Genomic DNA, 25,269 nt, shown 5'->3' on the forward strand with positions numbered 1-25,269 from the left:
GGTTAGAAGGTTGGTAATTTTGTTTTGAAAAAACAGTGCGAGTTCTTTAGCTTTGGATTGTGCTAGATTACTGGGGATTTCTTGGGGTATGGTTTGAGTGAGACTGGAGACATAAGCGAAGAGGGCTTTGGCGTCAAAGACCAGGTTGTGGATCTTAGACGCATAATAATCTTTTTTTGATTTTGAGGTGAGGGACTTGTACTGGTGTAGTGTGGATTTGTATGAAGAGATGGTGCTGGCGCAAGGGGTTTTACGCCATATCGCTTCTTTCTTTCTTAAACTTTGTTTTAGTTTTCTGAGGTCATTGGTGAACCAAGGTTGTCTATTGGAAGCATTGGTGTGAGATTTTTTTATAGTTGACGGGCAGAGCTTGTTGGCTATATCTTCTGTTATGTTGTTCCAAGAGCGTATGACAGTGTTTGGGTCGGCGAGGTCTAAGAGAGGGAGCTGTGAATCCAGCTGGTTGTTGAGGTCTTCCGGGGTGCATCGCCTCCTGTAGTGGAAGGAGGGTGAGGGGACGTGAGGAGTGTTGGATTCTTTCAGTGAGAAAGAGGTAGAAATGAGGGTGTGGTCTGACCATGGAACCTTCTTGCTCTTCAAATTGGATGTAGTCGTAATGCCTTTGTTGACGAAAATCAGGTCCAGAGTGTGACCCGCTTTGTGTGTGGGTTTGTTGACTAGTTGTTGGAATCCCATTGCTGAAAGGGCTGTGAGGAAGGTTTCACAGCTGTTAGAGGGTGAAGGATTGTCTATGTGCAGATTGAAATCTCCTAAGATGATTGCTGGAGAATCCAGGTTGAGGAGCGTAGTGGTGATTTCAAGAATGGGGGAGACATCAGATTCTAGGAGGCCCGGGGGGGTGTAGACAAGAAGGATTTGAAGATGTTGTGAAGTAAAGTAGCCGACTTCCAGTTTTGAGTTAGAGCTGAATGGTTGTTGGGCGAAATTGAGGCTTTTTTTGGTTGCCAGAAGGATTCTACCTCCTCTTTTTTTCTGTCTAGGGAGGGAGAAGATGTCATAGGTCAGCTTAGGTAATTGGTTTATTATAGCTGTATCTGAGGGCTTAAGCCATGTTTCGGTTACTGCGCAAATATCTGGCTTGGCGTTGATGAGATAATCATTGAAAATTAGGGATTTTTTAGTTAGGGATTGCGCATTGAATAGTGAGAGTGAAAAGAGGGTAAGGCCTAAGAGTTGGGTGATTGGTGCAATCAAAATAGGGGTGAGAGATTTTAAGTTGCTGTGTTGGGCTTGTCTAGATGATGTTCTTTTAGGTAGGAGGCGGTGTTGCAAGGTTGGGATTGGAAAAGCTGAAGACATTGTGGATGGTTAACTGGCTTTGCGCAGTGGGTAGGCAGAAGACTGATAGGAGGGTAGGCAGGGATTAAGATATGACTAATTGGTGGTGGGATAGGATAGGTGCTGTGTTGGACAGATGCAGGGGTTGATTGAAGACTGTAGTTAGTGTGTTCTGGAAATTATCCGGGAGTAGAGAGTAGTTGCAGAGGTATTGAAGAGTGGAACCAGTTTGATAGATGTGGTCGGTTGTAGAGTGCGTCCGGGTTAAGGCTGCACCTCGGGGGAGGTCGAAGGAGGGATATGGTTGACCATGGTTTGGCCTCCGGGTCTGCACGAAGGAGCTCACAAAGGGGCCTGCCCTTTTGTCGCGCTCCTTCGGCGCGCAGCGTTCGGCACACGGCGCCGAACAGTGCTCGATTTAAAGGCCAGCAGGGCCTGCTCTGATTGGTGGGAGCGGCTTCGTGGGCGTGTCTCGGCGGGTCCGGCGCAACTTTCTTTACTTTTTAGCGTTCTTGCTGCTGCTGCTGTTTTTTTATCTGGCCCGCTATCAGCGCTGAGGCTGCTCGGGCGAAGGGGCTATTGCACTGACCTTATATATATGAATATATGTTTGTTTCCATAAATAATAGCTCTTCAGTTAAAAGAGAGGCAACCATTTATGTTATTCTTAATATATGTTATTCCTATACTACATACTGAGCTTTCATAGATGGAGAGAAATAAACAAATCATTTAAGTTCCAACACTGATCAGAGAGCTTAAATAACAGGTTTACCAAATGGATCCATCTTTTCAGAACAGATTGATGCAGCCTTGGTTTTATCTCATTGAATGCATTTTTGGAGGGGCTTTAAGTTCTGTTGTTTGTAAATTCTTAGAATGATCTCAAGAAGCCTCTTAGAATTCCCCCTTCATTCCACAAGTAAATATATTCAGGTAATAACATTTTGTAAAATATTTTGGCGTCTGACAATCCCAAATATGCATATGTGATTGACTTGTGTTTATAAAACTGCTACCTATGTTTCTGAAAAATAATCCATAATGGATATTTCTTAGCCTTTGGCTGAACATTTAAGAAAGTCAGCCATGTCTTACCCCAATATCTTATGCTATATTACACCCACTACAAGAAAAGATTGGTTGTTGCTGATGACAAAATAACTTTACCCAGGTAAAACATGAACACTAAAATTTAAACTTCCAATGTGTTTGGCAAATGATGAAAATCATTACTAGCACACTAACATTCTACCTAACCTAACCTTGCCCATAAAATGGACATTATTTTGATTGGTAAAGAATAGCTGCCAACTAAAGCTGCTACTCATATTATTACTAGGGATGTGAATCGTTTTTTGACTATTTAAAATATAGTCCGATATTTTTTAAATCATCATTAATCGTTAAAGTGTGCGATACAATAGAAATTCCACCGATTTATCATGAAAAAATCGTTAATCGGGTTAGTGCACACTAAAGGGAGTTAGTGTGCACTAACCCCCGGAATCAGTTCGGTTCCGGTTCCGATTCAAATCGTGCATTTTTTTTGTCCGGCCCGATCGGTTATTTTTTTAGCGGCTACGCCCGATCCGATAAACAAAAAACCCACCCCGACCCTTTAATACCACTCCCTTAGCCTCCACCACCCTCCCGCCCCCTCCCCAAAAAAAATTTTTTTAAAAATACCTGGTGGTCCAGCGGGGGTCCCAGGAGCATTCTCTCGCGCTCAGGCTGTCAGCTGATAAACAAAAAACCCACCCTGACCCTTTTAAACCGCTCTCTTAGCCTCCACCACCCTCCCGACCCCCCCAAAAAATGTTTTGAAATTACCTGGTGGTCCAGTGGGCCCCAAGAGCGATCTCCTGCTCTCGGGCCATTGGCTGCCACTAATAAAAATGGCGCCGATGGCCCTTTGCCCTTACCATGTGACAGGGTAACTGTGCCATTGGCCGGCCCCTGTCACATGGTAGGAGCACTGGATGGCCCGTGGCATTTTTAAAGATGGCGCCAGCTGTCCAGTGCTCCTATCATGTGACAGGGGCCGGCCAAAGGCACAGTTACCCTGTCACATGGTAAGGGCAAAGGGCCATCGGTGCCATTTTTATTAGTGGCAGCCTGCGGCCCGAGAGTGTGAGATCACTCCCGGGGCCCACTGTACCACCAGGTAATTTTAAAACATTTTTTTGGGAGGGTCGGGAGGGTGGTGGAGGCTAAGGGAGTGGTTTTAAAGGGTCGGGTGGGTTTTTTGTTTATCGGCCGACAGCCCGAGCAGGAGAGAACGCTCCTGGGACCCCCGCTGGACCACCAGGTAATTTTAAAATGTTTTCGGGGGGGGCTTGGGAGGGTGGTGGAGGCTAAGGGAATGGTTTTAAAGGGTCGGGTGGGTTTTTTGTTTATCGGATCGGGCGTAGCCGCTAAAAAAATAACCGATCGGGCCGGACAAAAAAAATGCACGATTTGAATCGGAACCAGAACCGAACTGATTCCGATTCACATCTCTAATTATTACTATTTATCATTTATAAAATGCTCCTAGATATATGTAATTGTGTAGCACTGTACAGATAATCACAAGGGATAGTCCCTGCTTAACAAGGTTTACAATAAAATCAATGCAAAACAAATGACATACAAGGGTCAATGGGAAGTTTATTTATCACAGAGAAGTGAATAGGATTGAAAAACAGCCTCACAAAGGTTTGTTTTTACACCAGTTTTGATTGCAGACAGAGAAAAAATATTATTGCACCAACTCAGGATATCTAATCCAGGCATATGGCACAGCAAGGTAGAATGCACTGAGTCAGGAAATTATGGTGGAGGAGAGAGTTACAGATAAGAGTAACTTGCCTGATGAATCGAATTGAAAAGAAAGGGTGCAAGGGAGAAATGATAGATAATGAGGAGCTGCAGAATGAATGCATCTGAAGGAAAAAATGGAAGGTTAAACTGTATGCTGAAGCAGCTAGAGAAACAATGAAGGCACTTGCAAAGAGGGGATTCATGGTCATATTGACACTGAAAGAAGAGAAGCTGTGTGGACAAATTTTTAATAGTTTGCAGTGGAGAAAGATGGCTCCGTGAGAGGCCCAAGAAGATCATCTTGCATTAGTCTAAATGGGTGGTGGCAAATGAGTTCCTGAGTGATATGATAGCACAGTCAGAGTGAAAGGGACAGATTATAACAATGAAATTAGACATATACATGAATCCACTCTGTGAAGAGAAATTGTCATCTTGGGGATCTAGACATCTAAATCCAGAATTAGGTGGATAGATCTTTTTGAATATTGGATCTAAAATGTTTTCATTGTCTAATCTGTATTGTAATTCAAACATTGTACTATTCTTAAATTTCTGAGAACTGCATTGAGTGTTCAAACTTAAGGACATATATTTTTCCTTAACAGATATGGACAGCTGTTCCAGATGCCCAGAGGATCAATGGCCCAATAAGGATGGAATTTCCTGTATCCCAAAAGCAATTCAGTATTTGACCTATGATGAACCTTTGGGGATAGCTTTGACTTGTATCAGCATTTTCTTCTTCCTTATCACTGCTGCCATTTTGGGAATCTTCATCAATTATCGGGACACTCCTATAGTGAGAGCAAACAATCGGGACCTCAGTTATATTCTCCTTTTCTCTCTCATGTTCTGCTTCCTCTGCTCCTTGTTATTCATTGGCCGTCCTGATCAGATGACCTGCATACTCAGACAGCCAGCCTTTGGGATTATCTTATCCATCTGCCTCTCCTCCATACTGGCAAAAACAATCATCGTGGTCACAGCCTTCCAAGCTACCAGACCAGGAAGCAAGCTCCAGAAATGGTTGGGTTCCAGGGTCTCAAACTCCATTGTCCTTTCCTGTTCCCTTATTCAAGTTGTTGTGTGCCTTGTCTGGTTGGCCACTGCTCCCCCATTCCCATATCTTAACATGCAAGCAGAAATTGGAACATTACTAATTGAATGTAATGAAGGGTCAATAATTGCATTTTACTGTGTCTTGGGTTATCTGGGACTTCTGGCTGGTATCAGCTTCATAGTAGCTTATCTAGGAAGAAATCTACCTGAAGGCTTCAATGAGGCCAAGTACATCACCTTCAGCATGCTGGTGTTCTGCAGTGTTTGGGTGTCCTTCATCCCTACCTACTTGAGCACCAGGGGGAAGTACATGGTGGTGGTGGAAATATTTGCTATCCTGGCCTCTAGTGCTGGACTGTTGGGCTGTATCTTTATACCCAAGTGCTACATTATTATAGTGAGGCCTGATAGAAATCACAGAAAGTACCTGACAAGCAACTACAATTATTAATACTTCTACACATATTGGGAAAGTTAATTCTGTTATAAATATTAAAAAAAACAAAACAAAACCATCAGACAAGCAAAAAATGTTCACACCTAAATTAAAACAATCTTCATAAAATGGGGACTTTAGTGTTTGATAAAATGCTGTTCATTATTATTTAGAAAAGCTTAGTGCTAGTGACAATATCCCTTTAATATATAAACATCAGCCACCAATACTATTTTTAAAGAAAATTGTTGTTAACTTCTCTTAAAGTGAAAGTCTTAAAATATATTCATTAGCAATTGTGCACTTACCTTTAGACTAAGCAGCTGAGGTACTCAGTGTTAAAACAATTGATGGGAACAATGGATAACAATGGCAGATGATAGCTCATAGCCAGACGCCAGGGATAGGGAAGGGTTTTAGGTACCCTAGGTAAACCTTACAACCTTGCACACATGCCACCCGACACATCCCCACATCCTTTACAGACACGCACAATTACATTATGCATTTATAATTAAAATTAAATGAAAAAGAACATTAAAAAGTACAGTCTTCTGAGTCAAAAATATCACTTACAACATGCATATTATATTTGCATGCACTCCTGTGTGCAAAAAAATACATTTGAAACTCCTATGTAATGCATGCTGGGTGTGGGCTTGCCTCTCAGAAAGCCATGAATAAACAGAATTACCAATACAATATAGTAAACCTCCCACACCAAAACAACCCTAACAATCTTATCTATGAAAAGGCAACACTGCACATATTACACCAGGCCCTGGAATACCCATAAAAAAACTCTTATTAGGGAACCAGGCTTCTATAAATCCCTTTACAGAAATTACATGCCAACAAAATATCTCAGTCACATATGCAGAACTCAGACAGACCTTCACCAAATACAGAATAAAAAGATCAGAAAGTATTAACAAATTTCTGCTTGTTATGGTCAGGCTTGTGAACCCTTGGACCGACGGGAGGATGGTATACCTTAGGAGGTGGGTCCTTAGGTTCCCCCGTCGGGTGGCGAGGCGGAACAAATGATGATAGAGAATAACCACTGCCATTAGCAATGGTTACATGGAATAGACTTAGTTTTTGGGTACTTGCCAGGTTCTTATGGCCTGGATTGGCCACTGTTGGAAACAGGATGCTGGGCTTGATGGACCCTTGGTCTGACCCAGTATGGCATTTTGTTATGTTCTTATGTTCTCTTATGATGAGACCCTTGGCACTGAAGACTGAGACAGCCGTGAAGAGTCAAGACGTCGGGGTAGAGCCGACAGGGTCTTCGCCACTGGAAGCTTGTGGTCCCCCTGGGAGGAGCCCATACGGACCAGGGCCACTGGGGCTTAGGTGGGCCCTTGGAGATGATGGTTCGGAAGAAGTCTGAGATCAAGTGCCAGAGGGTGGTCGCTTACCAGTCTGAGGTCACACGCCGAGGGATCACCACTTGCCAGTCCGAAGTCACACACCGAGGAGTCACAGCTTGCCAGTCCGAAGTCACACACCAAGGAATCACTAAGAAGAACCAAGAATCAAGAATCCGAAGCACCAGAAGACTCACCAAAGCAAGCAGACTTGAACACACATGTTGCCAAGTCGAAGAGTGAGAGGAGGAAGTCTCCTTATATACTTCCCCTGTGTCTATCTATTAGGAACAGGTGCAGGCAATTAGGAAGACGAGGCCCCTGTAAATCTGAAGAGGAGACACGGCCTCGCACCTAAGGCCGGCAGCCATCTTGGATCCCCGGAGGTGGAGCAGAACAGCCTGGCACCACTAGGGGAGGCCCAGGGCACCTCCCCCTCCAGCAATCACCGCAGGAAGGTGCGGCGAGGTGCAGGGGAAAAATGGTCCGGACTGTCAGGCGCTGTCGCGGCGGTCCGATGCCATGACTCAAGTTGGGGGTCGCGGCCATGGCTGTCTGCGGCCATGGCTGTCTGCGGCCACAGAACACAACAGTACCCCTCCCCCCTTTTAGGGCACCTCCCAGGAGGCCAGGGTTTGGATGGATGGTCCCTATGGAACTGAGCAAGTAGGTCCCAATCTAGGATGTTGGCCAGTGGTTCCCACGTGTTTTCTTCGGGGCCGAACCCCTCCCAGGCCAGTAGGTACTCCCATTTTTTCCTATGCTTCTGCACGTCCAGCACCTCTCAGACCTGGTAGGTGATGTCGTCTTCAGAGGCGATGGATTGGGGTGCTGGAGGCGTGCTGGAAGGCCAAGATAGCACCAAGGGCTTCAAAAGGGAGGCGTGTAAGGTTATGAATCTTAAGTGATGAGGGCATCAGAAGCTGATAGGACACCGCACCCACCCGACGGAGGATGGGAAATGGTCCAATGAAGAGCCAGTCGTGCGGAGGGTAATTTCAGCCGAATGAATTGCATGTTCAGCCATACCTTCTGGCCGGGTCTCAGGGGAGGACATGGTCTCCATCGACTTTCAGCATATTTCTTTGCTATCTGGCTGGCTTTGAGCAAGGTATGCCGAGTGGAGATCCAAAGGCGATGTAACTCCTCCACAGAGAGTTGGGCCACCGGACACGTCATGGAAATGGGAACAGGCAGAGGTGGCTGGGGTTGCTTCCCATAAACCAATTGGAAGGGAGAGGCTCCGGTGATGGTGGAAGTGTGCAAGTTAAGAGCGAACTCGGTCCATGGGAGTTGACTTGCCCAGTGTCCGGTTTATCATTCACATAGATGCGAAGAAACTGCTTGAGAGTCTGATTTGTCCTCTCCACTAGACCATTGGTTTGAAGATGGTAAGCAGAGGTGTACTCTAAGGTGACATCAAACTTATGACAGAGGGCTCTCCAGAATCTTGTGGTAAATTAGGGTCCTCAGTCTGAGAGAATGCTTTTGGGTAAGCCATGCAGTTTAAAAATGTGTTGGACGAACGGTTGGGCCAACTGGGGTGCGGAAGGCAACCCTGGGAGTGGTATGAAATGTGTCATCTTACTGAATCGGTCCATGACTACCCAGATGACAGTGTTGCCATCGGATGAGGGTAGGTTGACCACGAAATCCATTGAGAGATGGGTCCAGGGTTCAGTGGGCACTGGCAGGGGCTGGAGCAAGCCTGGGGATGAACCTGGAATCCTCTTATGACATGCACATTACTGGCAGGATTCCACATAGGATCGGACATCCTTGTTGACCTTGGGCCACCAATAGTAAAGGTGAAGGGTCTGTAAGGTCCGATGTTGTCCTGGATGACCTGAGCAATGGGAGTCATGAGACCATGCCAAAACTTGTTTCCGCAGGTGCAGCGGAACAAGAGTCTTCCCGGGAGGGATGGTCGTGGTGGCGGATAACAGGACGCATGATGGCTCAATGATAAAATGAGGATCGTCTGGAGTTTCTGTAGTCTTGAAGACGCGAGACAAGGCATCAGCCTTAAGATTCTTGACGGCCAGCCTATAATGTAGAACAAAATTGAAGCAGGTGAAGAACAACGCCCATCGTGCCTGTCGAGGATTGAGTCGCTGCGTCCGATGCACATACTCAAGATTTTTGTGGTCCGTATAGACCGTGAACGGATGTTGGGCCCCCTCCAACCAAGGACGCTATTCCTCTAAGGCCACTTTAATGGCCAGTAGCTCTTTATTGCCAAGGGCTTAGTTTCGCTCTGCCGGGGAGAACTGGCGAGAGAGGAAGGCGCATGGGTGTAGCTTGTGTTGGTACGAAGTCTGGCTCAGGACTGCTCCTACACCTTCTGAGGATGCGTCCACCTCAATGATGAATGGCCTTTGTGGGTCAGGATGGTGAAGGCACGGCTGGTGAAGGAATGCCTCTTTAAGGCGGAGGAAGGTGGCTACTGCTCCAGGAGGCCAGCTCTTGGGGTCCATGCCTTTTCCAGTTAAGGCCGTCAGGGGTGCAACAATGGATGTGTAATGGGAGATAAATGAGCGGTAGTAATTGGCGAAACCCAAAAACCTTTGGAATGGTTTCAGTCCGGATGGTTGCGGCCATTCCCAAATAGCTTTTAGTTTCTGCAGGGTCCATGCGGAAACCCTCACTGGAGACAATATACCCCAAGAAAGGAAGAGACTCCCACTCGAAGAGACACTTTTCGAGCTTGGCATAAAGTCTGTTTTCTCTTAGGCATTGAAGTACCTGGACGACGTGCTGACGGTGAGCGGTGAGGGAATCAGAGAAGATCAAGATTTCATCGAGGTACACAACTACACAATGATATAACAGGTCTAGGAGTATTTCATTCATGGTGTTTTGAAACACTGCCGGCAGAGCCTGAATGGCATTACTAGGTACTCATAATGGCCGTCTTGGGTGTTGAAGGCCGTTTTTCATTTGTCTCCCTCCTTGATGTGGATCAGATTATATGCCCCCTGGAGATCCAACTTGGTAAAGATTTTCGCGCCTTGCAGATGATCGAAAAGCTCGGAGATTAGGGGCAAGGGGTACCGGTCCTTGATGGTTATGGTGTTCAGGCCCTGGTAGTTGATGCAAGGGTGAAGGGTTCCATCCTTCTTCGCAACGAAGAAGAAACCGGCCCCCGCCGGGGATGTTGATTTGCGGATAAAGCCCCTCTCCAGATTTTCTTTGATGTATTGGGACATGGATTGAGTCTCCGAGGGTGAAAGGGCATAAGTGCGGCCCCGAGGAGGTTCTGTGCCAGGAAGGAGGTTAATGGCACAGTCGAATATTCGGTGAGGCTGGAGTGTCTCGGCCTTCCGCTTGGAGAAGACGTCTGAGTACGCCGCATAGGAGGCCGGCAAGTCTTGGAGACTGGCGATAGCGGTGGAGCATTGCACTGGAACTACTGGTTGGAGACAATTGTTGTGACAATTTGGCCCCCATGGGTTAACTGTAAGGTTCTCCAGTCGAACTGGGGGGCAGTGTTTTTGGAGCCAGGGAAGTCCCAGAACGACAGGGTGTATGGAGTGTTCCAGTATATAGAAGGGCATCCGCTCGAGGTAAAAGAAGCCCAACCCTCATTTTGACGGGTTCTGTGATGTGTGTCACTCGTACCGGAAGGGGCTTGCCTTGGATAGACGAGATGACCAATGGAGCTTGGACGCGGACCTGTGGAATTTTCAAATGCTCCACCAGACTTTTCATAATAAAGTTGCCCCCGGCCCCAGAGCCTACCAGGGCTAATGTGTGGAGGTCGCCATCCGTGGATGTCAGAGCAACTGTTAGAGTTAGTGGAGGTGCAGGTGAAGTTAGGCCCAGAAAGAGACCTCCTTCAGGTCCTAGGCCCGAGAGTTTCCCGGCCGCGCTGGGCATGCGGGTACCTGATGGCCCGCCGCGCCGCAGTAGAAGCAAAATCCTTCACTAATTCGCCATCAGTGCTCTTGTGTGGAGAGTTTCACACGGCCCAATTGCATGGGCTCTTTGGCCGGTGTTCGGGGGACTCCCAATTCACCTTTGGGAGAAGGCGAGCATCGAGGGTGTCTCAAAGGAGTCGAGGGTTTCGTGGTCATCTGGGCCTCTTGGCAGCATTCTTGATGGCGCTTATCAATACGCCCTGCCAGGTCAATGAGGGCATTCAAGGTCCTAGGTAGCTCCCGGCCTGCGAGCTCGTCCTTAATTCTGGGGCTGAGTCCTTGAAGGAAGATGGTTCATAGGCAGTCGGGGCCCCAGCTGAGCTCCAAAGAAAGGGTCCAGAATTCAATGGCAAACTTGGCCAGTGTCCTTCACCCCTGGCGCAGTTGGAGAAGTCTGGGCAAGGCGGAAACCTCCTGAGTGGGATCACCGAAACTCATCCGGAAGAGCTCCCAGAACTCTCTCAAATTGCTCAGGATGGGGTCATCCCATTCCCACAGGGGGGAAGCCCATTCCAGGGCCTTCCCTTCGAGGAGAGAGAGAATGAAGGTGGTCTTGGTAGTGTCATCAAGGAAAAGGGCCGACTGCAGGCGGAAATGCATGTTGCACTGGTTAATGAAACCCCTGCAGGCCCGGGGTTCCCCAGAAAAACATGGTGGTGTAGGCAGGCAGATTACTGAGTGGCCCCCAGGGGCCATGGACGGAGATGGCAAGGTGGGGTTCATGGGCCCTAATGCTTCAAAGCATTGATTCAGGCTCTCCACCATGGAGACAAGGGCATCAAGGGTTTTTTGCTGATCCATCAGACATTGGGCCATTCCAGGAATGGCATGTTGGGCAGATGCCTTCGCCGGGTTCATGGACTTTGCAATCTGTTATGGTCAGGCTTGTGAACCCTTGGACCGATGGGAGGATGGTATACCTTAGGAGGTGAGTCCTTAGGTTCCCCCTGTCGGGTGGCAAGGCGGAACAAATGATGAGACTGGTTGACCCTCGGCACTGAAAACTGAGATGGCCATGAAGAGTCGAGATGTCGGGGTAGAGCCGACAGGGTCTTCGCCACTGGAACCCGTGGTCCCCCCGGGAGGAGCCCGTAGGGACCCGGGCCACTGGGACTTAGGTGGGCCCTTTGAGACGATGGTCTGGAAGAAGTCCGAGGTCGTGCCAGAGGGTCATCGCTTACCAGTCCGAGGTCACATGCCGAGGGATCACCACTTGCCAGTCTGAAGTCACACACCAAGGAAATCACCACTTGCCAGTCCGAAGACACATACCGAGGAATCACCAAAAAGAACCAGGAATCAAGAATCCGAAGCACCAGAAGACTCACCGAAGCAAGCAGACTTGAACACACATGTTGCCAAGTCGAAGAGTGAGTGGAGGAAGTCTCCTTATATATTTCCCCTGTGCCTATCTATTAGGAGCAGGTGCAGGCAATTAGGAGGACAAGGCCCCTTTAAATCTGAAGAGGAGGCGCAGCCTCACGCCTAAGGCCGGTGGCCATCTTGGATCCCCGGAGGTGGAGCAGAGCAGCCTGGCACCACGAGGGGAGGCCTGGGGCACCTCCCTCGCCAGCAATCACTGCGAGAATGTGCGGCGAGGCGCAGGGGCAAAACAGCCCGGACTCTCAGGCGCTGTCACGGTGGTCCGACGCCGAGACTCAGGTAGGGGGCCGCGGCCGTCTGCGGCCGCAGAACACAACACTGCTGAGAAGTACTGAACTGGAACCCACAGCAAGCCAGTCTCTACATGCAGAGCAACAATGGAAAAACAGAGACTGTAACATCCTTTATAAAAATTAAATAAAAAAATAAAAAACATCATAGTAGTAAAATCAAATTCATTTAAAGAGTATGTCAAACCAGTTAATGAATAAAATATCAAAAATTTCCCAAACATCAATAAAATATTTTAAAACATCTGATGAACAGAAAATCCAATAATTAGAAAATGTTCTATTCCCTCCAAAACTTAAATATTAAAAGAGCAGAATCATCAAATTACAACCAATAATTAAAATTAATATGGATTATAAAATGTCCTGCTCTCCATACCTGGGATACGATTTCCAGACACCCTGAGATTGTCATGGATTGGGGGAAGTAGGGAGGTATTGGCTTTCTCCTTGAGCCTCTGTCTTTGTCAGCAAGTCTCTTGCACCATTTGTTCCCTGATTCCTTCTTTTGCCTGCAACTCAAGTCATTTGATTTCACTGTTATCACTCCTTGAATTGGCAGCTTCTCCTTATTATCTGATGATACTAGACATTGAATCTCTGTATTCAAACATTCCTCAACTTGAGGTGATTTCCTATGTTGAAACTACTCTCGATCAGTGATGTGGCCATGTCACACACCAAATGATTTCTTAGTTTCTCTTACCAGGAGAGCTCTCACCAACATTTTTTTTTTCACTTTTCAGTGAAAGTTTTATCCATAAATAAAAGGGATTTCCATGGGGGCTGCTATGGTCCCCTGACATCATGTGCCTTTATGTAATCAATTTTGTAAAGCTGCATGTCTATACTTCACTTTTTTGGGCAATGGTTTCCTTATGGGTCTGATACATTGACAACATCCTTGTAGTATGGATAGGGATTGATGTTCGGTTCTATATATTTTTCGATGCATTAAACACATTTGATTCCAATCTTCATTTTCAAGCTCACATACATCCGTCCATGGTATTCTTCTTAGCCATTTCAATTACATTAAATCACAGTACTTTTTCCACTTCTTTGTACCATAAACCCACTCATCATAACACCCTCCTCCATTACACCAGCTTCACGCTCAAGTTCTTTGTAACAACAAACCTGTCGGCCAAATTTCTAGACTTAGGATACTTTGCTCATCACTTGAAGATTTCCTGATCCAGGCACATTTTATGGTTATATGTTTTCAGACCCAGGGCTACCCTTATAAAATCTTGAAATGAGATATGAAGTGGGCATATCACACTGATTGCAATCTTCTTCAGTCACCCTGTAATAGGCAATCCTTGTTTGATCTCACTTGTGCTCTTCAGTTTTCAGAAAAAGTGGGGCAAATTTGCTCTGTCATTCAATAGTTCTGGAGCATTTTCTCATCCCATCCAGTTTTTTGTGATACCCCTTGTTTTGCTTTTATGCGAGGCCATGACCTAAGAGCATCCGCTGACTTGCATTCAGTACCATGGCATGCTCCCTGTGGATGCTGCGCAACCTGTCCTATTTCAGAATGCCTATGTGTCTACACTTACCCGATTTCTGGCTATGTTTTTCCTGTACGCCATTCTTCCTCCTGTCAGACTAGTGGTGTGCTGTACATTGTGACCTATCCCTGTCTATTGCTTTCTGTGGGCAAACCTATATGGCTTCTTAAAACATGCATTTTTTAAACTGTGGGTTATATATGCAATTCCCAGGAGAAAGCCCCTCTGGTCTCATATTGGCGTGAGCATCATCACTGAACTGAAGAACTTCCCTTCTTCATGATAGAAATCCCCACTGTTCATACCCGCGGTGGCAATTTTGGGGAATGGTTTATTCATAGAACGTAGTGGGGAATTTTTTCCTTAAATACATTACAACGCACGGATTTAAATTGTGAAATTGAATGGTTTGTGTTTTTCTGATGCTTTTCTGAAGTTCTCTGAAATTAGGGTTGACCCCTTGGGTCAGATTGTATTTCTTTCAGCCTTTTCCTTCCTGCCTTTCCTATTGTCAGTTTTCTTTTTATAATATTTTCATTTTTATTTTTCATCTACATTCTTATCTTCATCGTCCTTTTTATTTTTCCCTGTATTATATATTTTTTAATTTAATTTCCATTTTAATTTGTTCATTTTATTTATTTAATTTTTTCCACTTAGCGCCTATCCATGTGTTTATTCCTGACTTTCCTCCTCGCTTTTCTTGATTTCTTCAATGTTGTAATTCCTTTTCAGGCCCACTGCCTCCCACTTTGTTTGGGTTTTTTTTTACATATTTTCCACTCTGCTCAGCCACAGCAGCTCAGTTTCCTGCTATACCAGTTTCTCGGTGGCTTGTCCTTCTTCTCATTTTTCACATGGTTTCATGTTAGCTCCGCCCCTTCTCTGCATATTTAGCAGCTGCCTGGCTCATTCCATGGCTGCTCTCCCCCTTTCCCCTGTTACTAAAACACGATGTTTGGTTAGGTACCGTCGCCGATCCTTTGTTAAGCGTTATTCCTCCTTTGGCTTTCACTATAGTTTTCTTTTTGTCTGTTTACTTTTTCAGGATGCCTCGATGCAATCCTTGTTCAATTAGAATTTACTTTACAAGTCTTTTGAGGCTGTGTACTTTGTTTTCATGTAGTCCTTCACTGTCAAGTCTACCGCTGACCATATCTCTCCTGTGTTTTCTACTTTGTTTTTTCCTTCTCACATTTTCACCTTTGTAGTTTCAGGCTTTCCAGTTTCACTTATATTTGATTTTATTTGCATATGATTTCTCACATAGCATTCTGCTTATTTTTATTTTTACTCTCCATTTGTCTCATTATGCTGACCTTGCTTCTGCTCTCCTACACTGATGTCAGCTGTTACTATTTCTATGTTGTATGCTCTGCCGCTATGCCCGTACACAGTTGCCTTTTGCTTTCTTTTCCTCCTTTTTCTTACCTGTCTCTATTGCAGATTTCTTGCTAATTCCTCAACGGAGTCCCTCATAAACAAGTTATCACAAACTCTCCAGGGGAATTGGGTATTCTACTGAGATATTCTTCTGAGGCATGCATTGCTATTCATTAGTTTTCATTATTTACAAATCATATAGGGGAAGATTTTAAAACATTACGTGCACGCGTCCATGTGAGCACTCTACCCGACGTGCACACATGCACACATGATTTTATAACATGCATGCGCTGGCGTGCACCTGTTATAAAATGTCGGGCTGGCGCACGCAAGGGGGGAACACATATGCACTTATGTGCAGTGACGCATCGGGGCCTTCTCCATTTCCCTCCCAGTCCTCTCCAATTAAGGAGCAGACTGGGAGGGACCATCCCAACCCCCTAGCCTAACCTCCCTTCCCCTTCCTCTATCCTACCCTCCCCCTATCCTAAATCTCCCCAAATTCCTTATCCTTGTGCTTCTGAACAGGAACAAGTTGCGCTCGCCAGCACAGTGGTAAATGGCCGCTGAGCCAGGAGCCTCTATTCCTGGCCCGCCTCTAGACCCAGCCCCAGACCACCCCTTTTGCTAACCCCAGGACATACACGTGTCCCAGGGGTTTACGGGTGTGACCGGGCCCTTTGAAAATTGGCCTGGTGCTCGTAAGGCCCGTCACACTCGTAAACCCCTGGGTTTCACGGTTGTAGGTGTTTTAAAATCTGGCCCATACTATCTATTTTGCTGTCTAAGCTTCTCTGTGCTGTTGCTTATAGCTTTGTTATACTTCTCTGCTTTGAGAGTCTGGGGACGCCAACTGGTTTAGGATATATTTAGGATATACTGTTTTTCAATACACTGTCATTGATTGAGTATGATTGTATTTATTGCTACTATAATATTTTATACATTTTTGTTGTTTATGGGATCACTGTTTTATTCTTTCTCTTTATTTACTTAAAGTTTTGGCTTCTGTCCCTCCCGATGCAGCTGGAGTGGCAAAACACAGTCCATGTCAGGGGACGAAAATCAACTCCTTCTGATACGATTATTAATTAAAGTGGAATTGCCTCACAATCTTATTTAATTGACTGAATTCTCTTGTTACCTTGTGGATCCTAAAGTACCTAAAACTACACCTTCTGTAGTTGTCCTCTTTGCGTACCACTTGACCTCTCCACCTTCATTTTTTCTTTCATCTGGCCTTATGCCATATGGGTTTGATGTATATTTTATATCCAGGGGAGAGGGGGTTGAGAGAGCAAGACTGCTGTAGACCCAGGGAGGGAGGTCAGCCGAGTGGTGCATGTGGGAGGGAGAAGGGGACTGAGGTGCCTGAGAGCCTGAGGGAATGAGACTGAATCCCCTGCTACAAATGTCACTGCATGCCAATGCATAACTCCCTTTCTCAAAGCATTCCCTGATTCAGGCTAGGAGCAAAATCCAAGACTCAAGTGAAGAGAAAAACTGGCAGAAACTTATATTAGGATTCTTCCAGTGGGGTACTGATTCTCCTGTAAGAGCCATGGGGCTCACACACACATTTAATAAAAGAAAAATCTTCATAATTATGTGTTTTTTCCAAAGCTGACTGTTTCTGAAAAATTATAAAGTAGCAGTTAAACACAAACATCCAGTCCAGACTTTTAAACTTCCTCCAAAGTTAGAGTTCACAGTTCAACAAGTACCTTAAAAAATATAGAGCAGTAAAAAGCAGGTTCCTGTTTCCTTTTCTGACTTTTTACTTTGCCTCCAAGACTTCCCCAGAAGCAGAGATGACACTGCAGTTATCTGTAAGTGCTGCAGTCCTTCAGCAATGCTTCCAGTCTCTTATCCCAGAGAGGGACACCTTCCATCCAGATTTCTCACCTGCTTCTCTTGCACAAAAATAATACACAGCTCCCAATTGTGAATTTCTAACACCTCACTCAGTGATCCTTTGGCATAAATATATGGCTGAAAAGTGAGCTTTACCTCCTTGGTAGAATTAGCAAGGAGAAACTTTCACACTCTGAAAAGGGTCCATCAAGCCCAGCATCCTGTTTCTCATAGTGGACAACTCAGGTCACAAGTATCTGGCAGGATCCAAGACAGTAGATAAATTCCATGTTGTTGAGGCTGATGTAATGAGTGTGATAAGCAAAGTGCACACTTTAACCTGAATATGTACACTAGGTATGTGCATTTGTATCAAACAAATGTCAAAAATACAAGTAAAGAGGATTCTATTGTTCTGAATATAAAGGAGAAAAAATATATCCTGTATAAAATAAAATACCCAAAAATGTTTGTGAATTCTCATTCAAGGCCTACTTTAAAACAACAACACAAGCCTACGGAGGCCATAGTTTGGCAATTTAGGCCCCTGACATGCCTCACTTCAAGATCAAAAAACTGAGCTGGCCTAATCAGTAGGGATGAACCTTCATTTAAAACAAATGGCCTATCGTGACAAACATAGTATATTTGTTTGGTTTGTTTCTTCCCAAAAAAATATGAGCAAATCCCATGAATGAAAAATATGTTATTTGTTTCATTTGTTTATGTTTCTCCATTGAAAAGGATTGGCTGCATTAAAAAGATAGTCTAAGGCTCGGCAGGTCATGTGAGAGTTTCCATAGGAACAACTCCTGATGCCTCTGTGATGTCAGAGAAGAACTGGGATCTGTTGTCAAGGAAACCAAACTGACAAAGCAAGGGAACATATCAGAAGGAAGCACTTTTCTAAATCAGAGAATCACTGAACTTTCCATTCTTCTTACAGTATTCCCTGACTGTTTTAGCTTGCAGATGGAGAGTCTCACCAGTGGTGCATACATCCTATTTTCCTGTTGTGTGGGAATTCTTTATTTACTTTAGTCTTCAGTATCAACAGTGCTTTGGTTAAAGATTAGGAGCATTATGGGGTAGATTTTCAAATGTGTGCATGCATCCATGTAAACGCGCTTCCCGGCATGCAAATATGGACGTGCCAGTTTTATAACATGAGTGCGCGCTGGTGCATGGATGTTATAAAATACAATGGCTGCTTGCATATACTCGCTGGGTTTTATAATCTGCGTGTGTAACTGCAGGCAGTGTGCACAAGAGGGTGGGACTTTTGCAATTTCCGCGCGGCGACACATTCTGCCTTTCCCCAGTTCCCTCCCCCTCTACCTAAATTTCCTTCCTCTTCCCCTGTCCTCTCCTCTCCTCTCCTCCCCACCCCCTAAACCCTACATTTTCTTTCTTTGTTTTACAACTTACTTCAGCTCCCAGGCAGCCGGGTGCTGGTACGTGAGTCTTCTGGACAGCAATCAATGGTGCTGTCCCAGACTGCCCCCCAACCTGCCCCTCCCCACCCAGAGCATGCCCCCCACCCTGCCCCTTTGAAAAGACCTGACACTTATGTGCGTTCTGGGCTTTACGCAAGTGGCTGGGTCCTTTGGAAAATTTGCCTGGCACACGCAAGGTCCGGCCACGCACATAAACCTCAGGATTTATACGTGTAGGCCTTTTAAAATCTACCCTTCTATCGTTTCTAATCCTGTTGACTGTTGTCACACTGTGTTCATTTGCACAGGTTTTTAATTTTTGGTTAATATCTCACTGTCACTGCCACTCACATAGAGGAAGGTTGGTCTTTTCGATCATTCCTTTCTACCCTCCTGGGGGAAGGCACTGCAGGCCGCCTGCCTGCAGTGCCTTCCCCCATTTTTACAATGATTTATTAAATTTGAAATCTTTTGCTAATCAGTGTAGAACCAGCACTGTAGCTGAGCTGTGCCCCAGTATCCCACATAAAGAGGCTGTTTTAACTATCTGTGACTGTGTATGTGTCTGTTTAGTCAGTTCATCCACAAAAAGTGCAGTAGGTCTGAGCCAGTTAACACCACAGGTGGATTAATATATTTTGTTTCTGCATTTACATTACTAGTACACTGCTGTTTTACCAGTACTCATACTCATGGTACAGCATTATACAATATTTTGCTTTTTCTATGTGTGTATGCATCTACTGTAGTGTATTTGCTCTATGTGTTTTTCATCGTACACACAGAGGGATCTCTGTATTTAGTCACACTAGTGTCATCAGTGTTTCCCACATCCATCCACTAAATTTTCAGAAATAAAGACATTGAAAACATCTTTAACCAGCACTGCAGCAGATAATAAAAAATCCATCATGTTAGTCAAAAGATGTGGGAAGCCCACAGTTGTTGACAGGGGATTTGCTAGACAGACAACAAGATGAAGTTTTTCAAATCCCAAACGTCATCAGGAGAGACAGTCATGTCAAGCCACAAGAAAATGAAATTTGGAGATGACATGCTAATTGATATATTTTTTTTTTTTTTAAATTTAAAAACTTTTCTATACCATCGTTTAGTAATGTACCATCACAATGGTTTACATTTAGGCACGAAATATGTTTGGTTTCTAGGTTATCCATAGTGTGCCAATATTTACGGTTACATAGTTCAATAATATACTCTAAATGAGAAGTGGGTTGAGGTTACCATTTATATGGTATCAGTGTCTCAGACAGATCCTGCTATCTCAGAGGAGAGGGAAAGGGAAGGCACTAGTAGCAGCAGAGTACAGCCACAGTGCCTTTAGAAGTACAAGTACAGAAGTGAAACCTAAGCCACTAGTGCAATCCCTTAGTACAGCAGATGTTATAAGATCAGATTTGTTGCCCTCTTCTGAATCACAACTTGATGAATCTCCCTTCAGAGGATTTTCTGAAGTAGAGATGGGAGAGTCATTACCTGAAGATCCTGTGTGTGGAGATATAGTCAATACTGTTCTAGCTTCCATGTCACTGACAGAGGAGAGAGATTCAGGAGGTCATGTTGGTGAGGGAGAGCAGGCCACATTGACAGTGCAGGAATAGAGGATGTGTGTGAATTCTCTGCTGCAGTTCCTCAGGCTCCACCAGTGACCTCCCCTACTTCCCTGCCAGCAGCGACATCCACCCCCAAGAAGGCAGACAGAAGCAAGGGATTATGAAAGAAATATGTGATCTGGAGCAAGTTACAAATGAGGGAGGACCCAAGCTTTGCATGTTGTAACTATTGCGCAAAGGATATCAGCTGCGTAAATCGACTGGGGCACTTAAGCAATTATGGAATGGAGCATCACCTGAAGAAGCAGCATCCCCTTCAATATGCACCTAGGGATGGTAGTTGTAGTAATAGTAGTAGTAGTCAGGGGGCCCTTTCTGCAAGATAGAAAAAACTAGTCTTTGAAAACAGGATGTGTGTTCCTCAAGCGCCTTCCAAGACTTCAGCTATTTCTACCAGTCAGGAGGCAGGCCAGCAGCAGCAGCAGTCATCAACTATAAGAAGTGACAGCCCACAATGGAGGAAATGGGGTGGTGTTTAGTGGCACTGTCAATGGGAAAGAGGCAGGCAGCATCCAAAGTGGTGACAAGGACTATTGGTGACATGATCATATTAGATGATCAGCCCATGCAGGTCTTTGAGAATGTTGGTCTCAGGCATTTGTTGCAGCTTCTAACACCAAACTATAAAGTGCCATCCAGGACAATTTTCAGCAGAAAGATCATCCCCAGTTTGTACAAAAATTGTCGTACTGTTATGCAGGTGGTGCTGCTGGTGAAGGCATAGGGGAGCAGTGTGCATTTAACAAGTGACATAGGGGCATCCACAAACTCCTCAAATTCTTTCCTCTCGCTGATGGCACATTGGTGGGACCTGCCAGAGGTAGGGGCAGGCAGCAGCTCCACAGCAGCTGGAGCAAAAGGGCACAGGTGGGCTTTGCTGCACACTCTCCTGGTGGACAGTTCCCATACCTCTGCCAATATTTTAGCAGTGATTTTAGAAATGCTGGAGGGCTGACATCTGGATCAGAGAACCAGAAGTCTCAGCACATGTTTCTTTATTACTGACAATGACTCTTATATAGCCAAGGCATTATCCAACCGTGGATATCAGAGGGCCGGATTTTAAATGCCCTACACACGTAAATCCGGCCGGATTTACACGCGCAGGGCCCTTGTGCACTGGCGCGCCTATTTTGCATAGGCCGCCGGTGAGCGCAGAGCCCCGGGACACGTGTAAGTCCCAGGGCTTCGTAAAAGGGGCGTGTCGGGGGCATTCCGGTAATAACGCAGCGTTTCGGGGGCGTGACGCGGCGTTTCGGGGGCAAGCCCGGGGGCATGGCGCCAGCCCGGGGGCGTGGTCGAGGCCTCTGGACAAGCCCCCAGGTCGGGTGATGGCGCACCAGCAGCCCCCTGGCGCACGCAGATTTACATCTGCTTTCAGCAGGCGTAAATCTGCCAACAAAGGTAAGGGGGGGTTAGATAGGGCCGGGGGGGTGGGTTAGGTAGGGAAAGGGAGGGGAAGGTGGGGGGAGGGTGGAGGGAACAGGCAGCGCGTGCTGGGCTCGGCGCGTGCAGGTTGCACAAATGTGCACCCCCTTGTGCATGCCGACCCCAGATTTTATAAGATACGCGCGGCTACGCGTGTATCTTATAAAATCCAGCGTACGCGCTTGTGCAAAATTATAAAATCTACCCCAGCGTGTACGATACATTTCTCATACCCTGCATCTAGCAGTGAAGGGGGACCTGGGGCAAGGGTCCAGAGATCCAGAGCATGTATACTTGCACTGCTTAGTAGATATATTTAGAAACATTGCTGGACACTTTAACCAAAGTGTGAAAGCAGGTGATCTTCTCCATGAATAGGAGGAGGAATTAGAGATACCTCACAAGCTTCTCATTATAGAAGCGTCTGCCAATTGGTATTCAACCTACATGATGGTATTGAGGCTAGTGGAGCAGCAACACCCCTACATGTTCTATCTCTGGAAATGGAGATAGGTGTGCATAGCCCCCTAAGGCATGATGACTTGTCAGTCATGAGACTCTTTGTGAAAATCAAGATGCCATTTAAGGATGCCACAGAGGAGCTGAGTTCTGCAAGCACCACCTTGTCATCCCCATAATAAACATCCTGATAGAAAAGTTGGATGGCTTTCAGCAGGAACAGGGAATGAGAAGTGAGGTGCAGTGCTGTTTCATGACCAAGGAAAGCAGGTGACAGAGAGACTAGGACCTATGCCCAGAAACCACACATAATGCTACATTATGTGATCTACGTGTCAAAGGGAGACTTTCACTGGAGGCCAACCATCTCACATATGAAGAACATTCTGATAGAGGGGGAGTGTGAGCTAGAACACCAGAAGATGATGCAGAGGAGAGATGTAGCAAAGAAGGAAACACCATCATTGGCCAGGTCAGACAGTAGTACAAATCAGAGAAATAGCACCCTATCATCGCCACCTAGCAAACCCATCCACAGGAAAACAGAAACAATCCTCACTTCTCTCCCATGAGATAACTAAAGCAACTATGAAGAATGATTCATATCCAATGCCACCAAAGGAGACAGTAGCTCAAATCTCAGTGACATACTATCTTACTGAGAACATCAAGGACATGGAGACATGGTATACTGGTATGCAGAATTCAGAAGTCAAGGATCTGGCCAGACCTAGTGAGAGTGGCTCAGTGCTATCTTTCTTGTCCACCAATGAGTGTTGCCAGTGAAAGAGTAATTTTCATGAAAGGAGACACCATAAGTCCTCATTAAGAACATAAGAACATGCCATACTGGGTCAGACCAAGGGTCCATCAAGCCCAGCATCCTGTTTCCAATAGTGGCCAATCCAGGCCATAAGAACCTGGCATGTACCCAAAAACTAAGTCTATTCCATGCTAATGTTACTAGTAAGAGCAGTGGCTATTTTCTAATGGGCTGATACAGTACAGCATGCTCCGGTGGAGCACACTGTTAACCTGTGCTTGGACAAGCATTTTGGATGCACTAGCTTTACCCCTTATTCAGTAAGGGGTCGAAATTGTACATCCAACCCCCCTGAAACTAATAGCGCCCACAACATGCAAATGCATGTTGATGGCCCTATTAGTTATTCCCACGCAATTCACTAAGCAAAATGTGCAGCTAAGCCGCACATTTTACTTTCAGAAATCAGTGCCCACCCAAAGGTAGGCTTTAATTTCTGCCAGCACCAGGAAAGTGTACAGAAAAGCAGTAAAAACTGCCTTTCTGTACACCCTCCGACTCAACATCATGGTGATACTAAGTCGGAGATCCCAAAGTAAAAAATAAAAAACAGCTCCAGGCTGTCGTCACACTTATGGAGAAGCTAGTGTCTATAAAACAATATGTTAAAATATGTATGTATGTATGTATTTATTTATTTATTTTGAATTTTTCTATACCGGCGTTCATGTACCAAGTACATATCACATTGGTTTACATTAAAACGGAAGTTGCATAAGAGCATTACATGGAACTGGGGATAAACTGTAACTTGGGATCAATAAGATAATATCTGGGTTAAATACAAGTTGCTAAAATAACATTCAAGAATAGCGTTGTAACGATAGTAACATCAGATAATAACAATAAATAAATGGATAATAGTAGCAAACAAGCAAATAGTAAATATTTATAAAGAAATTGAGCTGTCGTCAACTCTGGAAGGAGCAGTAAAAGTCCAGACTGAGTGTAGGAGTGCTCTGGTCAGAGGCAGTAAAGGAGATCGGTTATGAGAGATAGCAGATGACTAAGGCGGGTGAGGGAGAGCAGGTATACAAAAGAGGAGAGATGTTTATTTGGAGTAGTTGGGATATTTCAGTCTTTATGGTAGGAGCATAAGATGGAGCCAGCCATCCATTGCTCCTACCATGTGACAGGGGCTGACCAATGGCACCGGTAGCCCCTGTTACATTGTACGTCAAAGGCTATCGGTGCCATTTTGAAACCGGCAGCCGAGGGTGTGAGTGCAGGAGATGGCTCCTGGACCCTTCGCTGGACCACCAGGGAGTTTTGGTAAGTCTTGTGGGGGTCAGGAGGGTTGGGGGTTGTAGTTAATTTAATTTTAGCTGGGAAACAAATAAGAATTAACATATAAACGTATCGGGGACCCTCCTTGCCGAATGCAACATATCTGCCCCCTCTACGAATACGAATACCGAATGCAACGTATGGCATCCCTGTGCACATCCCTAAAGGCAGATATGCTAAAGACTTTCAGCTCCACATGGTCGACAGCATATGTGGCATTAGCTTTCAGTAGAGCTTCTGCATGGCCCAAATAAACTCCTGGGAACACTTTCACTCTCCGTAGAGGGCTGCGGATAAAAGAAGGAGTTTGTAGTGCTCATTGGCATCACCATTAAACAGAATGTATCTTTGTTCTGCATTAGTTTAATGTTTGTATCTACTAGGGATGTGAATCATTTTTTGACGATTTAATAAAATCGTCAGATATTTTTTAAATCATTAAAAATCATTAGAGTCGCGATACAATAGAAATTTCCCCAATTTATCGTGAAAAATTGTAAATTGGGGGAGGGGGGAGGGCGGGAAAACCGGCACACCAAAACAACCCCTAAACCCACCCCGACCCTTTAAAACAAATCCCCCATCCTCCCGAACCCCCCCAAAATGTTTTAAATTACCTGGTGGTCCAGTGGGGGGGGTCCCAGCGCGATCTCCCGCTCTCGGGCCATCGGCGCCATTTTGGCTGCCACTAATATAAATGGCGCCGATGGCCCGATAAAAAAAAAACACCCGACTCTTTAAAATGACACCCTTAGCCTCCCCCACCCTCCCGACCCCCCCAAAAAAACCTTTTAAAATTACCTGGTGGTCCAGCGGGGGCACGGGAAGTGATCTCCCGCTCTCGGGCCATCGGCAGCCACTAATAAAAATGGCGCCG

General features: G+C 45.5%; 1 protein-coding gene across 1 annotated transcript; it reads left to right on the top strand.

Moving 5' to 3' along the window:
• Window positions 1–4,714: 4,714 nt before the first annotated feature.
• On the top strand, window positions 4,715–5,617 carry LOC115077773 (vomeronasal type-2 receptor 26-like). Its single transcript, XM_029580059.1, has one exon. It carries the CDS (start codon window positions 4,715–4,717, stop codon window positions 5,615–5,617), a length of 903 nt encoding a protein of 300 aa, XP_029435919.1.
• The last annotated feature ends 19,652 nt before the right edge of the window (window positions 5,618–25,269 follow it).

The sequence above is a fragment of the Rhinatrema bivittatum genome, chromosome 16 (assembly GCF_901001135.1).
Source record: "Rhinatrema bivittatum chromosome 16, aRhiBiv1.1, whole genome shotgun sequence".
NCBI classification, from domain to species: Eukaryota; Metazoa; Chordata; class Amphibia; order Gymnophiona; family Rhinatrematidae; genus Rhinatrema; species Rhinatrema bivittatum.